The following is a 17,618-nucleotide window of genomic DNA, read 5'->3' on the forward strand; positions in this document are numbered from 1 at the left end:
CCAGGCGAGAATAATAGTACTATGCTTGTTTGAATGCAGGTATGTGTCATTTCTAGACACTGAGAAATATCGACCCCGGCAAAGATCCACTGTATTGAGTAGTTTTTTCACACGATTCATATTTCTTCAACAAATTGATTTCGATTGGTCCTCGTCAACTTTAAAAACGCTGCAGGCAAAGTGCTTCTGGGGTTTGTGAGGGTTTTGTGTAGGAGGTGACTAATGACATCATTTGTGTCAGTGTGAAAGGACAGTGGAGCGTGAAGCGGACTCGCAGGACAGGAGTGACCTCTCCTAACAATCACATTGTACAGTATTTCCTCTTCTCTGGGCGACAAATAAAGGATCCCCCATCCACGATTTTAAGAGCTCTGGGAATTCCTGCCACACAGGACCCGCTCTCCCGGGGCTCCTTCCCTCTGTGACCCTGGAGGAAAGTCAGGCACAACAACCTTGTGCTGCACATTTGGAATTAGAGACGGAGCGTGCACGAATGCAAAGAAGGTTATTTTCCTCTTTGCCTAATAAAAGGTTTCTCACTGACTGTCATGTTGAAGGACTTCTTCTGATTCATAAAGACCTTTAAATCAAAGACTGCGAGGGTTGAGTGTTTTACCTTGAATGCCTTTCTGTGGATGCCGGTTAGGGATGCATTAGGGAAGTTATTTGTCAGTGTGTCGGTTTTTTGCGTGTGTAAGACTGAACGAAGGGGAAAATGTAATCACTGGACTTATTTCCGCTCCGTTGAAGTGGTGAAAATAGGATCCAAAAAAAGCCTAAAGAGAGTTTGCTCTTCCCTAAAACAGAATAAGTCAATATGTTCCCATGGATGTGAACAGGAGGTAAATATCCAGACACCTTCCAAGGCCATTCGAGGAAATGTGCTCATGATGTGGTCGTTGAAAGTTTGGGACAAAAGCAATTCCAGCCATTGTGCTCCACATTTGGAAAGTGCACACGGTTAAATCACTTCTATAGTTGTGGTTCAGATGTTAATCTCACAGAACTTCACCTGCTGCGAGCAAAGCCTTCCCCCGGCTCTAAGCCCGGCGTGGCACTCTGACCCAGCACTTTTGTCTGGAGGAGCCTTTGGCCTTTTCTTTCTAACCCTCAAATATCTCCTCAGAACGACCACTGCGTCAGAGCGGATGCTGAGGCGACAGCAGCCAGAGTGGATCCTGCCGAGCGACCAGATTTAAAGCGGCTGCACCCCCCGGTAAAGAGAAGGGGCTTCAGTGCCTGTGAAATCTCAACAGTTCTAAATCTTTCTAGCCGCGGCCAACTCCCCACTCGTAGCCCCTGATACAAGGCTTAGGGTGATTAGACCATATCGCTCTCTCGCGCTCTCTGCTCTGCTATGTGCGTTCTTTCCTTCAACAGGATTATCATATCCTCCTTTTCCCTTAATTGGAGAGGTGAAAAGTATGCCAGTATGCTCTGGTACATTATGAAGCTTAAAAGACTGCTCATGTAACAGAGTTGTGATGACGGAGAATTATCTTAGTTCATCACAGAAATGAATCCTTATCTTTTCCTTAAAGGGATATTTTGGTTGATTTCGGGAAATGGGAGGAATTGGATTGCCATTTCGCCCCAGATCAAAAGAACGGAGGATTATCTCATATCACAGGAGTCGTCTTCTGTCTAGTCATACAACCATATCATTTTAAATGTTAAGCATTCTGGCAGTAATATGTGGTGACGATCAAAATGCTGGCTAAACAGAAAAAATACAATAACCATCTTTTGCTTCAGCCGCTCAAGTCTGAGATCAAAGCCGGTTGTTTGGTAAAGACTTTGGAGATTTGCCGAGCAGTGTAGTTATTTTTAAAGAATTGGCTTAACTGGGGCTCTTAAATCTGCCTCATCAGACTTTGTGGCTCCCAGTGCAGATACAAAAACTCCCTATCCGGCATTTTCATCACCCGCATTATTAAATATCTCCGTGCACGTAAACAAATGACGCATGGGAAGTGCAAATGAGCAGTTTCCCACCGGGGGAGAGTTTTCATTTTAAAACAGTGTTCCTGCAAATCATCGATTTTAGGCATTTAGACAATGAAGTCAATTAACAGGACAGAATGATAGAGCTCTCCCCCGTTCAACGACAAAATCAAAACTGAATCTTTGCTTGAGCTGTCTGTACATTAGTGGTGTAATGATTCTCCAGATTCATGGTACGGTTCACAACCAAAATGTTCCCACACTGCTGCTGGCATGGATGTGCTCAGGGGGTTTGCTATCTCAGGGTTATTATCCATCTAGAGCTAATTAAACCATAGCCTGTAACTCCAGGCGTGATCCCTGGATCAGGATTGGACCAGACTAGTCATGTGACACATGCAGTTGGAAGACAATGAAAGGGGTGTAATGTGTAATATTTACAAAACATACAGCTTGTTCTAACTGGTTGTTGTGCTCATTGTGGAATGGAAAGCATTTACTAGCACCCCAGTGGTCCAAAAACCTGCTGCACTGCAGAAATGAAAATCTAAACGAGATGAAATATGTTAAATCCAGGCAGAAAGGGCTTGTTTCTGTTGACCAGGCAGTTTTTATGTTGGCGTAGTTCATATGTTTCAAGTTTTTTGAAAGCTTAATTATTTTAAAACTCATTAATGAGATTTTATAAGTAGTAAGTTAATGTTTAAAAGAATTACCACAGTTTACTAAGCTGCTGTAAAAAAATCAGCTCTCAAAAATAACCACACCTAAAATAGGCTCACAGTCTTTTGGCAGGAGGGATTTTCTTCCTCTGTTGTCAGATGCTTATGTTTATTTTAAGTATTGTTTCTCCTCTTTTATTATTTCTATCCTGCTTGTTTCTCAGAGCAGAGTGTATTGCAGTGTAGGTCTCCAGTCGCCTTCAACTGTATATCTGTGTAGTGTAGCGCTAATGATATACTGTATACTTTGTTAGTTGTTTGTTTGTTTGTTTGCTTGTTTGTTTGGTTAATTCCTTGGTTGGTCGCTTGATTGATAGATAAATTGCATTCATTAAATTAAAGTCTAATACAGATTTAAATAATTGATTTAACTAGGATTTCTCAATAAAGTTACATGACTCACTTACGGTTCACATTTCATGCCTTTATTATTAAACAACATTCATTTAGAAACCTTCCCTTGCTTGCGTCCTCTTGTTTGCTCTGTTTTAAAGCATCTGAATGGATTTTGTGTCATTTCACATTGTACTAGAATCTCTGGAGTGTGAGCACGTCACTGCTCCGGTGCACAGCTGTACATCTCTATCCATCTATCTTTAGCGTTTACGTGACATTATAATGTTTCAGTTCGGAAACTCTTAGCACAAAGTCCAGGTGCAGTATAAGATCATTCAGTATTTTTAGCTGCATTGTGCCCATCGAACAGGCTTCACTGGCGGGTCCATAATTATCCTGACTAATCAGTGCGCTGCCGGCTCTGCGGGCAAAGGACCGCCTGTCTGTCGGCCCGGCTGAATGAACGGATGAGGGTCCATGGGGCACCGTGGCCCCACAACGCTCGGCAGTGACCAAATAAGGGCTGTCTGCAACATGTATGCAGGGAGGAGACAGGGGCACCAAGTTGGCACGGTTCGGCCCCTCACATTTCTTGGCCTCTCTCAAAAGCTTTCTGTCCGTCATCACACATCCAGTATGCGAGCGGAGGGAACTGGGTGTTTTGCTACGTGAACTGGAACATGGGTTTGTGTGTGAAAAGGTTAATGGACGAGGCTGGTTACGGTCAAGTGGTTGAAACTGCAGCGGCCCGAGCTGGAGACCGACGCTACAGGGTAAATCTGTGAAGGGCTGAAGAAGATTAGAGTTGGACTTTGTAAGACTCCTTTTATTATGAGACTATGACAAAGATTTAGTAATAAAGATATATTAAGAAATATAAAAACATGAAGTCCAGGTTCCTGTTATGAGGAATATGATGATTTCACTGTTTAATATATGTATCTGCACAGACCGGCACATGAGAGACACTGATATTGTTCACTAAATTCTTTCTCAGTGCTCCGAGGGCTGGTTAAAGATTAACTCTGGTGTTTTCCTTGGGGCCTCTTTGAAGTGGACTTATACTCCAACCCCTGCTTATCTTAATTAGAAAGAAATCTGGGGGAGTGAAGTGGTCCTCTGGAACTGAGCACCTCCTCTCCTCAGCCCTCTGAACGCACCGCTACAGCTTTAACGCGACTTTACGGCCTCAGAACTCAATATTTACTCAAGTGATGCGGGGACTATATGTCTTGTTGTGTAAACTGTGAAATGGATTTTTTTCCTTTTTCTTCCTGATGTCTGAAAGCGTCAGGTTTGGGGACACACTCTTGCCGGATATGAAAAATAAATAATTGATAGAGCCACCTTTTTTTTTTGTTTGGGTACTGCTGAAGACAAACAGGTGTTTGACGTGATTCATCTTGAAAAGCACAGCAGCCTCTGAGGCTTAGTTTAATGCATGGGCTGTTTCCTCTCTGCCATAAGAAGAATATTACAAAGTCACCTTTTACTGTTATTAGTTAAAAACACAAGAGGCACTCAAGATAAATTCTACCAATAAACAATCCTGGAACCGTCTCTGCCCGAGATGCTTATGATCTATTTGGTTAATTTTCAAAAATTATCCTTGAGATCAAGTGTATCTGCTTTGCTATAACTCCTACAAAGTGCGTGCCAACGTGTGAAGTCCTATATATTGCACAGAGCGTCTCTGTTGCCTTTACCTCAGTGGAGGACAGGCTCCTTCACGACTCAGAGATCACACATGGCGTGTTAACCGGTGGCATACGTGCCAAGCGGCTGGCTTTAATCCAAATGGAGTGGGGAGGTCCTGTCATATACAGGTCACCTGTCCCCGGATGATTGATGTGGAACACACAGGAAGCGAACAAAAATCCTACACTGTGGTTTAGACCCCAAGAATGTATAACTTATTATAATCATCACTTCAGACCTTTTTCAGAGTCTCCATTACCAACGGATAAAGCCGCTGCAGTGCCTGTTCCAAACCTGCCTGTGAGGAATCAGGTGTCTTCCTCGGTTTCCTTCTTTCTTTCTGAACCTGCAGTAATTGAGCTGCGGCGAGTAACGACCGACTGCTGGCCTCCAAACAGCTGTTAGCCTGTTTATTCAGAGTTCGGTGAAACTTGGCTCAGTATGCAGAAGAACAAACCGGAGAATCAGTTTGTCGTTGCCGTCAGAGGTCTGGTTATTAATATTTAATGTATCGTGTGTCCTAAATATAACACGTTTCCGAACAATAGACACGCAAAGTGTGAAGCTGATCAAATGAACGGTTGTCGAGATATATACAAGCTACAGACAAAGTAGCTATTTAATAAATACAACAATTAGAAAGTTTATCGAGTCCAATTATAAATGTGCAGTGTTTGCTACTTGGAAAGTGCTGTGCTGTGCCAAAAAAAGTTTTTACCTTGAAATGTTTGTTCTTCATCCATCTTATTAGGTTAATCTCTGCTTTCCAAAGGGTTCAGCAGAGATCAGGCTTGTTTGTTATTTCACTATATCAAACCTAATGCCGTAAACCTTTCCTCTCCTGCTGAGCTTGTGATTTATTCAGTGCTTTCACTTTACGATATTTCCATACTGTAAGTGGTGCGATTTTTGGCAAAACACCAAACAAAATATTTTACACTTGATGTACTTTGGCATCGGTAGAAACGGCTTTGGAATAAAGAAAAGAGCACTAATGGAGGAAACAGATTCCAGCTAGACGTTTTGATCAATAGTAGATTTGTACCTTTTATCGGTTTCACCAGGTTATACAGAATTCACTTTTGCAATAAAGATAAATTAAGGAAAGGTATATTTCTTAAGCATTTTTTAAAATTATTGGTCTTCCCAACGTAAAGTCCTCCATGTCCCCAGCTAAACAATTCAATTGATCTGCTGATCGTCTTCATTGTGCTGCACATTTTGTCTTTTTATCTCAGATATGGCAACATTTTGTCAAAAGGCATCAACACGAGTTGCACTAGGGCCCGATTTTACTCTGTGTGAGGATCTATTCACACTATTACACCGAAGGGAAGAGTCCTGAACAGGTGCAGAGAACATTTCACATGCACGCACACACAGTCACGCAAACTCATAAATGCATGCACCCTCACACTTAACAAAATACACGTGGTGAATGTGTCAGCGTTACCGTTGAGGAAGGAAATGGACACAGGATTGGCTGGATGGACGTGACAGACTTACTGACCTTAACAACCGGGGGGGGGGGGGGGGCGTACAAGCCTCTGAGTCATGCCTAACACAAGCGACAGCAGCGACTCTAAAAGCACGGAACAAAGCACCTGCACCCTTCTGGCAATTTCACTGTTATTTCACCACTTTCACGAGCGCCAGATGTTTAATGGCAGTCATCTGGATCTCAACATCCTTCCCAGCAGCAGGCGACAACTTTCTAAGTGCAGTGTGGTGGATGCATGCAGATTTTTTTTTAAGAACCACTCAAGCTCCCAAGACATGTTGTAACTATCCCCAACAATAATTAGCACTCGAGGTAGTCATGGTTGTTGGCACATGGAAGAAATGAAAGGCTGTCTGGAGGAGGAAGTGTTTGATGGAGCCAAAAGCGTTGGTTAGGTCGAAGAAGAAGAAGACGTGCTGTTCTCTTCCTGCCTTTTTTAGCAGTTGGAATCTGGAGCCCCATCTTGCTTGTGTGTTTTTAGCAAGCAAAGCAGCACAGTGTAACATCATTCTGCAAATAACGTTCGGTTACAATCGCCCAGGAGTTTGTGTTTTCGTTTTAGTTGTCTTTCTGTTAGCAGGATTGTGCTACTACTGGAGGGATCTGGTACGTGCCAGGAAAGAACCAATACAATGTTGGAGTGGATCCAAATTAATGGGAATTATGTTTTACTTTCTGTGCAACATTTCTCAAAATTCATTCAACACAAACATTGCTGTCATGCACAATAGATTTCAGGCGACAGGCTCACAGACTAAAGGCTTTGAGAGAAGTCTTCCGAGCTCCATGCATGCAGGTACAGTGCAATCAGAACTGTAGCTGTAGGTCTTAATGTCTGCATGGACAGTAACAACTTTATGGACAATAGCGCTAGCATCCACATGGTAAATAGTGCCGCAAATCGGACTGCACACAGCTCTTAATTTTAGCAACAGAGCTAAAAACCAGGTTTGAGATCTCTGATGTTATTATGAAGAAGTGTTAAAGTTCTGGATGGAAGGAAGATCTTTCCAACCACATTAAAGAGACTGATTTTTGCCGACAGGATCAATGTATGAGGCCTCTTTTTTCTTCTGGGTTAGTTTCCCCCCAGGCCTTCACAATAGTTTATCTCTCCAATACCACCTTCGGTAGTTCCTAGAGCCATCTCAGGATATCTGCAGTGCTCTGGTTGAAGGATGGCTGGCACATCTGGAGGTATGACTCCGCTCCTGCCTCTCATCATTGGTGTGTTACTTTCAGGTCGTCGTAAACCTCCCTCATCCACATTTTAAAGAAATCCTGTCTTTTCTTCCTTTTGAGAAGTCTTTTCAAACATCTAAAAGCTTCCTAGTAAAAAGATGTTTGTGCCCTCCTCTCCCTTTTGTGTGTGAAGTTTTTTTGTCCTCTGCTGTGTTGCCAGGAAAGCTTTTATATCTTTTTGAAGGATGATACCCGCTCTCTCTCTCCTGCCGCCCTCCTCTCTTTCTTCAAGACCCTTCTGTCCCTAACAAGATGTTCAGCTTCATGTTGCTTTCCATACTTCACAGGGGGCGATGTTTATTTCTTCCTCACTTCATTTTCCTTTCATCAAACTTTTCTTCTGCCTAGCTGTACATCAGGTCACTCAGTCTTTTCCAGCTTTTCGAATCTGCTGAGCCCCCCCCCCCCCCCCCCCCCCCCCCCCCAGAACTTCACTTTGCTCTGTATTGACTTTTGCCCACTCATCTTTGTAGCTCGACTTTGGCCACTTCAATTGTGGTCCGTGTCCTTGCATCTTCTTCTTTGTAGCAGTCTGTGCCCGGTGGGGGGGTTTGAGATCAGATGTTCTGCCTGGATTGGTCCCCTTGGACATTGGGTTATTGATGCTCAGCAGACTCAGGGATGTGTCCTGCTGCTGTGCCTCATTCGACTGACTCGACCTTTCTTTCAAGAGATGCTGGTCATTGCCGGGTCCAAGCCTCACTTCCTCACATGTTATCTTGGACCACCTGCAGCTACATATTCAGAGAAGATGTCCAGAAGCTTATGTGTAAATGTCTCGGTGCTGTGCGGATTATCTGACTCACCGTCAAGTTCTCGCCAAGGTCGATCGTCCTCCTCCAGCCTTTCTTTCACAGCCTCGGGGGTTATTTTCTGTCTTGAACTTTCTTTTCTCACGAGGGAAATATGATTCAGACTGCTAGCCGGTATGCAAGAAACTGCAACGCAAAAGTGAGGATTGATTTATGAATTAGTCACTGCGCGCACATCGTTACACATTTCGTGTGATTCCTGTTTGTGTGTGTGTATGTGTGTGTCTGCTTTGAGTCTTTATGGTCAAATTGCAGCTGTAATGCCCTCTAGTACTGTAGCTCCAGCCTTTGAATCCAACTTCAAAAGCAAAAGATAAAATAATCCAGTTCAGACAGGAAACAGACACCTTTCATCTTAATTAGAAATGAAGCAATTAGAATGCACGGACCCTATTTCTTTTGCATAAGGGCAGCACATCCCTCATCCCTCCCTCTGAGTGAAGTCAAGTCCTGCAGGTATCCAAATCGTGCTAATAAGGGGTATTTTTTCATTTGACTCTTCTCGTCTTTGTTTTCTTTTTGAACCGTGTGATGAGTGCTGGCGAGACATCAGAGGTTGACTTCCCTCTAATCGTGTTTTATCTGCAGGAGGCAACAAGCTGAAGCACCAGCAGTTCCGTCTGAACTGGGCGTGGATCTCTTTAGAGAAGCAGAGCTACGTGGTGGATGAAGAGGTCAAGTTCCTGGAGGTGGTGCTGCGGCGGCGAGGCTACCTGGGGGAAACTTCATTCGTTAGTAAGTGAACACAACCTCTGACTACGATAACAGTACTGATTCATTACAAGGCGAGCCACAGTTCATTATTCAAAGCTACTAGAGAGCATGAAAGATTTAGATTTGATTTCTGAAAAAAGGTTGATTTTAATCTAGGTTCTGATCTGCAACAAAAATAGTAAATGAATGAATGCAATACATATTTAATGAGTTATATATTAAAGTATTATACTAGTTTAATTGAAATAAAAAATAAATAAGAAGAAATGAAACGTTTGAAAATGTTTCTATTTAGCCCATAGTTAAACATGAAGATGCCATTTGAGATACATAAGCTCTTCTGCCAGGGTGGCCTGGTTGAGATGGGATCAAAATTAAAGGGTCAAAGCCAAAAAGAAAGAAAGTAAAAGCAGATATTCTATGAAAACTAATTTTAAAAGATTCTAAAACATTCCAAGAGAGGGTTAGGAATCCAAGTTTAATACATTGCGCAGCCCCTTTCAAGCATGAGATGCATGAAAGTAAAAGGCGGATTTACTCGGCTCTGCTCGGGTTGCTGGGACCTTCAGGGGAATGTTCTCTGATGATCTGATATTGTCGCTTCTGGGGCTATCAACAGAGTATATAAGTGGTAACTTGCCCGAAAAAGCTTTTGCAATGAAAAAATGTAGGATATAGACCAATGTTTATATGTTGATGTTGTAACGTGTTAAACTTTGCTCTTAACTAAACACCACACTTGAGTGACTCTGTTGATTCTTTTCATGTGTCCTCATGGCTGATGTTCAGATAAAGAAACAAACAAAGGGGATGAAAACCAACTCCTCCTCAGAAGATGTTGTTTGGAATTCTTTCCAGTCCTTTTTATCTCGGTGCCTGAGGTCCGACATATTGATCGACGAACCCCCCCCCGCAGCAAGGACTCGTCGACATGCATCACACTCTTCATATATTTTGGCGCAATTCTAAGGATGGCCCAGACACCCTTCAGGGTGACACAGGTCGCGACCCTTCACCCCTCCCTCCTCTCGGCCATTGTTTACATTCCAATCACACAATAGCACTGACGATTCCCTCGGGGAGTCCGTGTGCTCAGGAGAGAGGTCGCCTGAGGTTGGTGGCCACCGAACGACGCCACTCAAAATGTTAGCTGAGGCAGTTTACTGGCTGGAACTAAATGAACAATACCTGTTCGTACTGTTAAAAAAACTAGCCGAGCATTTATGGGTGGAAGGAATTTTTACTACTGGCCCAAATGGCCTTTTTTAGTGCTTTCATTTATTCCGTCTATGTAGATGAGGAGTGATTAAAATGGACCAATTTTAAAGGTCAAATCCCATAGAATATAAACTGTACTGTCGTCTCTAGCTCTATATGCCCCTGGGCTTCGGGCTAATGAAATATCTCTGAGGTGATATGCAGATTCTGCTGACCTTTAGAGCGCCTCACACTGCACAGGGAATCTACTCAGTGAAAAGAAAATACACATCCAGAGGCAGATCTTCATCTATTGCTCTGCAGGCAGGTGTAGCTGCAGATAACAGTAAAAAGTAAACAACTTTGAGAACAGGAATATGCTTTTATTTTGTTGTTTATGTTGATGAGGAGCAAGAACAAAAGAAAATGGAAAAGTATTTTTCCTGTGTGACGACCTCGCAGTGATGGCTCTGCGAATTAATATTAAACAAGAAACAGTATATCTCTTGAATATTATCTCTTGTTTTGATTCTCTGCAGCATTGCTACTATTTTATTAATGGTTGCATTATAAATGAAAGGAGCGCTCCTTTGAATTTACACTCGACGTTCGGTGCCCAGAAAACAAAATCCGCCTGCCTTTTTCAAAATGTCCAAAGTCGCTGTTGCGTTCTTTTGAGTCCAAACGATCGTTTTTTTTCCCTCAGGGCAGTTTCCTTTCGATCGAGGCAGCATGAAGGGGCGAGGGGCTGATAATGAATGAGGGAGGGTGATGGGCTCCTCCATGATGGAAACCTCACAAAGAAAAGTGTTATTCTGCTTTCTTCTTCCGAGGCGGGAACATTCTGCCTCGGAAGTAGCACAGCGATAAAGTTTCTCTCTCTAAACGCCAGAGTGGTGGAACCATTTATGTCGTGCATTTCTTTTGAACAGTAAGCAAATACATGTTTATGCACAGAGGCTGAATATATTTGATCATTGATGCACTATCTGTTCGGTTCTCGCTGTGGAAATATTTCTTCTTTTTTATTTGAACATTTGCAGATTGAACAGAAAACTGTTTTTGTTGGGCTATCCCATTAATGTCTATTTGACAATGTGGCGAGAGGCCAGGTTCACCCTGGAAAGGTCACCAGTGTGTCACAGGGCCGCTATACACAGAATAACATCCATTCACACTCACATTAGTGTCTCCAAATAATCTAACCCCAATCTGTGTGTCTTTGGACTGTGGGAGGAAACCCATCAAAACAAGACCCAGGCCAAATATGGATTCAACTTGGAACCTTCTTTTTGCCAAATTTAGTGAATCACACACAATCTTATTAAATCTCAAGAAATCTAACCCCTCACTCTTATCTAACTGGAGCTATCATCATGAGATGTATCATCTTGTTTTCGAGGGAGTTCCAAAAAAGAAAGTTAGAATCATGATTACCCAAGAGGGAATGATTTTGGAGATATACTTTTATCAGACCTCCTTCTAAAAACTAATATTTATGTACAAAACTAACAACCAATATTTTGTCTCCCTAAGTTTTGCTTCCTTCAACACTTTGTCACAGTGATTATTTTGAGTTTGCCCCTTCCCCTTCTGCAACAAGGCTTTAGGCATCAAAAGAACCATTTTGATTAACCAGAATAAATAGGCCACCAGAGCAGCCTGACATTTCAAGCCACCCATCTGCCTCAGTGCTGCGATGAGATCACGACTGATCCCAGGCCAGTGGATAGTTCCTCTTCCCTAAACCCAGCCTGAGGGACACAGGGGCCCACTGGTGGAATGCTGCTTCACCGGTCATGGATCCTACAAAGAGCGCACCTGCCACAATGCCTCAGAGTTGCCCCTGTGATCCGGGCCATCCAATCCCAGCGCTGCTCAGTAGACGGAGTTGGGAGGAAATCATACTCACTGAGCAGCTCTTTGAAGGCGGCTGATTTTCCAAGCTCCAAGCCTCCCGAGCTTGACCACTTTATCTCAGCACATTTGTGCCGGGGCCGTTTCCTTCTGCCTGTGCTTGCATTTCAAAGCCCACTTTTTATTCCCATCAAAGAATAGAATTGCAATTTTTCTTAAAAAACCCGAAACTCATGCATTCCTTAATCTGAGGTCTTTTGAAGATCTCGTGGGTTGACTTGAGATGATATTTCAGGTTTTTCTCTTCTTTGTGTTTCTGAAGAAAAATGAGTTCCTGTCACGCCACTGCTCCCTTTATCGCTTAATTCCAAGTATTTTTATTTGTGGCAGCCTGCTGCATGGACATGGGGTGTGTAGCCATGTTCTTTATATCTACTGCCAGACCCCCTGCTGTGTGTTGTGTGACCAGTTAGCAAAAACAATGGAGAGGCTTTGTGACATTTCACTGGCTTCAGTGCTCCCTCTCCCCAGGAATCCTGCCAGTATCACTGCTATAGTGGCTGTAAGCTCCATCAAACAGCTCACATGCTGAAGGTCAGACAACACAAGTCACCCTCCATCCGCTTCTCCAGAAACCAGGCTGACGTGAGGGATAATTGGCTTTATTCCCACCATGGTCGCTTCAAACACTGGGAAACTGAATCCCGAACAAAGGCAGCTATTGAGGAGTTACACCAACTAGTGTGTGGACCTTCCTTTTGAAAAACAGTAGCTTAATCGAGACATCAAATTAAGGTATATAACTTCAATTTGTGTCATAACTAGAGAAAGATTTAAGACTCATCTCTTTCCTTATGCACTGAGTAGGCTCCTATTTCAAAGAGTCCAGGTTTTATCTCCTGCCTCTTTAAGACCCACCCAAGAAAAACTGATAATATGTCTCCTTTAACCATATTTATTGATAATATCATACCACTATTCACAATTCATGGTTACAGAGAATAATAGAATCCAACACGTCAAAGACAATTTTTTAATATATAAGGTTGCCAGTGCCAGAAAAGGACAAAGGTGAATCCTGATTTATTGGGCTCTGCAGATGCCACCTGATTATGATAACAACCCATTTCCCCCCCATGTCCTCCCTCAGGTATCGGCACAAAGGATGGCACGGCAGAGAAGGACAAAGATTTCCGGGGCAAGTCTCAAAAACAGGTTCAGTTCAACCCGGGTCAGACCACGGCCACCTGGAGGGTCCGCATCCTGTCGGACAGCGAGTACGAAGTGTCCGAGACCTTCCAGATCCTCCTCTCCGAGCCGGTGATGGCCGCCCTGGAGTTCCCCGAGGCTGCGACTGTGGAGATCCTTGATCCTGATGATGGTGAGTAATAGAGACTAATTGAGATTTAATCAAATGTGGACTAATTCTAGTATTTAATATTGGAATAGTGGAAGTTTTTTCTGAGAATATATATATTTCTTGTAGGTTAAACTTAAAGCAAATACTGCAATGTATATATACCCTGCGTTTTTCCTTTCTTTGGCAGGGAGGGGGGGGGGGGTTGTTGCTTAACAATGCAACACTCTTGGGTCTTAGAGCTATAATAGAGTTTGACAGCAGGACATTTTCAGTGAAATAACACAGTACATGCCCTTCTCTGTGGGTTAGAACATGAAAAATCAATAAATGGAAAGAAAAGGCAATGCATTTTCCGGGGAAAGAATGAATAGTAGTGCAGAGTGTCTAAAGGTAAATCTCTCTCTCACAGCAGCGATCTCAGTTAGGGGCCAGGAAGCCTTCAAACTTTCATTTCGGCTGTATTCATGTTTTCGAGCGTCGACTTGTGAAATGCTGCTCAGGAAGACGGATAGAAGAGGGAAGAACAGGGAGTCATTTGAACACAATATCAATTCACATGAAGACTGAACACCAAGAGCCCAGGTTGATTATGAAAATTGCTCGATAAAAAATAAAGAGGGACAAGCTCTCGCCACATGAATAGATAAACAAGGTCAAAGGGATGAGGATGACCTCCCTTGCATTTGAAATGATTATGATGCAAATCGAAGCATCGTTTAAAATGTGGAGCTGAGATTCAGAGCTGCATAATATAAAAAAGGGGAGATGCTTCTTATCCTCATCCCATCGGGCTTCATTGGGTGCAAAGGATGAAATTTGCTGGCAACACTTTATGCTAATTATAATGTTAAGTTGCAGCTTTGTTTCACAAAACATCCGTCTCTGGAGGGCAATCAACAGAACTGGCAGCTATCTCTCCACGAGATGTGAAATCCTATTTCCGTCTCTCGCACCTTGAACTCCGGCAGCCGTACTTCTGCACCGCGTCATTGTGCTGTTTGTGGTTTGCAGAGTTTTTTTTCCGTGCGTCTCGGCCTCTCAAGGTCAAAACAAACGCTGACGGCTCGTGAAAATGTATTATTTTACTTCTTGTTCACTTCTCACCGAGAGCAGAGGAAATATGATGGAGCCCGAGGGCGGCCACTGTAGAAAATAAATAAAAAAGAGACGCTGTAAAATAAATGATTTCAGACGAACTCAAGTGGCTCGGATTGACGACAGCAGATTGTCCGCATGGTCCTTGGGAGGAAAAGGGTGCAGGTCGTTTTCCTTTTGACTCAGCAGCACCTTTTTAATGTGGGGGTGACCATGATGCTCAGTGAGCAGGATACAAGGCCTCTGTCTAAGCTCTGTGGATTTCATGGCTGAAATGCTACGAGACCTCATTCTCTCTCGAGCTCGGAGTGAGAGAGGGAGACAAAGAGATGGAGAGCTGCCAGAAGCCCCGCTCAGTAAAAGAGACAAAATGCTTCAACGTGTTCCTGCTTCCAAATAGAGCAAACACACCTTCATATTTTATTCCTTCAATTAATGCTGGCAACCAACAGCAGGCTTCTTAACTGAAACTGAGCGTGTGACACAGTCAATTTTGTCCTTGTTATTTTCCTCTAATTCCCTGAAGCAGAGGTCACTAATTGGCAGACCAGGAACTAGACACACAGACTGATTGGCCACGTGACGCCACTCGGCCAATCACATCCGTGAGTCGGAGAAAAAGTAACTTCACATGGCGTGCTCTGAAAAGAGAAATTTAGATGATTAAAAGATAATTGTACAGCCTCTTATATGATGACACTTGCCTATTCAATCTTCCAGCAAGCAATAAAAAAGCAGGAAATGGGGGGAGGGAGGTTGATGGCGGTATGAAAGACACAACTCCCGGGGAAAAAGCGTTGACAAACACACGTGGAAGACACAGACAAATGTGTCAAGACAGTTTCTGGCGTCTTTGTGTTGTCAAGAAAATCACGTGATCTCCACGGCGGAGTTAAAACTTCCTGCCTCTGCCTGCTGCGCCCGGCTGCTCCGGAGGATTTGATGCTGTTGTGAACGTGTCCGTGCAGAGAGCCTCCCGCTGTGTTGTGCGTGTGTGAAAAACAAATTCTGGGTAAAGTCCAGTTAGGAAAAATTTAATTTACACCTTTTATTTAATTCTTTCTTATTAAACACTTTATTTCAAGATGCTCGTTTAAATACAAAACCTTCCTCTTTGTGTTTCTTCAGTTTTGACTTCCCGTGAGAGAAGCACATTTATCATTTATCAGAGTGCTCGTTTAAAATCGGTACACTTCAATGTGAAAGCTCACAGTAGATTTCAATATATATTGCCCTGAATCATAACACGGTGGAGACATAATGATGTTCTGAACCTCGAGGAAACCTTCTCTGTCTGGGACGTCTCTGAATTTGAATTGAATGCAGCTCCTCTACAGAACGATTCCCGACAGCTCTCCCCCTGAGATGAGGTCGATCAGGTCAATAACCAGCCCCGTCTCCGGGGGTCACACTGCATAAGCCGACTCTAAGCTGCAATATCTGCTGCAGATAAATAAACAGCAGACGGGGGGGGGGGTTTGATAAAACGTGACGGAGGCGCTATCTGCAGAGCTGTAATGCAAACCTGTGCATTAGAGCCTTTTTTGATGTAAATAATGTCACACATGGTTTGATGTTGTCGAGATAAGCCTCGACAATAAAAGTACACCGCTCTGATAACACAACACCTCATATCACAATCAGGATCTCATGTGTGTGGATGTTTGATTTTGTTTTCTCCCCCCCCCCCCCCCCCCCCGCAGAATCAACGGTGTTCTTCCCCTCGGCTGTTTACAACATCGAGGAGGACATCGGCGAGCTGCTGGTCCCAGTGCGCCGCAGCGGGGACGTCACTCAGGAGCTCATGGTCATCTGCTACACTCAGCAAGGTAACACGGGAACAAGCCTAATGGGGAAATGTCAACGACAAACTCCTGGACTAGAAATATGAGCGTGTCTCTCGGGGGAATGGCTCGTGTTCTTGTACCTCCTCCTCCTCATCTGGACTGAATGCTTATCACTCATCCCTCCACCACGTGGCGGAGCAGCAGATGGGGAAAGGGAAATGGTCAAAATGAAGAACGGCTAATGGCTCTCACGCTCGTTTTGCACTGCACAGCGTTTGAAAGGCTTCTAGCACATCCGAGGTGGAAGCGAGGCGAGTTAATGGATGCCTCAGATATGAGATGAAAGGAACCATAAGCTGGTCTCACCGCCGCCTTGATTGTCACCGGATATCACCTTGAAAAATGGAAGTGCAAAGACAGCGACCTCATCGAGATCCATGTTGGATGAAACGTTTCTGTGGAAGATGAAATGCAGCAGGAAGCGAAGGTCGCTCTTTTCTTAAAGCAGATTTGAAAAGGAACGGATGCTGTACAGACGTATTCTTCCATTAATCAGAAAGACAAGAAGAAAGTGTTTTCCAGGCTACTAAAGTAGTTCATGTAAATTGAAAAAAAAAAACAATATCAGGGAAAAAGAAAATCATATTTCTATGTTGATTTTTACCTCCTCTGCAAGGATCTTATATTCTTGCTTCTTTCCATTGATTTGTTTGTTTTTTAACTGAATTGCGCCGAAACTACCGAACTGATTTCCATGAAATTTGAGGATGGGACACAGACCAAGAAAGAACCAATTAAATTGTTGGAGCGGATTTGGTCTTTAAACATTTCAAGAAACCCTTTTCTTTCATTTTTTACCAGTTTCCCAGTAAAAAACTATTCTAACCTGATATATCTATGGGACAGATATCAATGTGTGCAATTTGTCTGTCTGGTTATGTGAATATTCTGATGTGGCACATTTGGGATCATCTTTCTGTCATTCCGTTTTTTCTCAGTCTCGGCCACGGGCACCGTCCCCACCAAGGTGCTCTCCTACTCCGACTACATCTCCCGGCCCGAGGACCACCACAGCATCCTGCGCTTCGACAAAGGCGAGGTGGAGAAGTCCTGCCGGGTGGTGATCATCGACGACTCCCTGTACGAAGAGGAGGAGAGCTTCATCGTCAGCCTCAGCCTGCCCATGGGAGGACGTCTGGGCTCCGAGTTTCCCGAAGCCACAATTACAATCATCCCCGATGCAGACGACGGTAGGTTTGCGTTTCACAGGTCTTAGGTGCAACGTGGGAGAAGATACAGAGTGAAATGTACTGTGCAAGTACAAGAAGATAAAATGCCTCGAGTTGTAAATCA

The 17,618-nt window shown here is 43.5% G+C and overlaps 1 protein-coding gene across 1 annotated transcript in view; it reads left to right on the top strand.

Annotated features, from left to right (window-relative positions):
• The window catches only part of LOC133952349 (FRAS1-related extracellular matrix protein 2-like), a 57,354-nt gene that overhangs the window by 18,476 nt on the left and 21,260 nt on the right, over positions 1-17,618 (top strand). Inside the window, exons 3-6 of the mRNA XM_062386759.1 lie at positions 8,844-8,990; positions 13,174-13,404; positions 16,182-16,307; positions 17,264-17,515. Of these exons, the coding sequence (XP_062242743.1) occupies positions 8,844-8,990; positions 13,174-13,404; positions 16,182-16,307; positions 17,264-17,515 (756 nt within the window). The remainder of the gene's footprint in view (positions 1-8,843; positions 8,991-13,173; positions 13,405-16,181; positions 16,308-17,263; positions 17,516-17,618) is intronic.

This window comes from Platichthys flesus, chromosome 4 (genome assembly GCF_949316205.1).
Source record: "Platichthys flesus chromosome 4, fPlaFle2.1, whole genome shotgun sequence".
In the NCBI taxonomy this organism is placed as follows: domain Eukaryota; kingdom Metazoa; phylum Chordata; class Actinopteri; order Pleuronectiformes; family Pleuronectidae; genus Platichthys; species Platichthys flesus.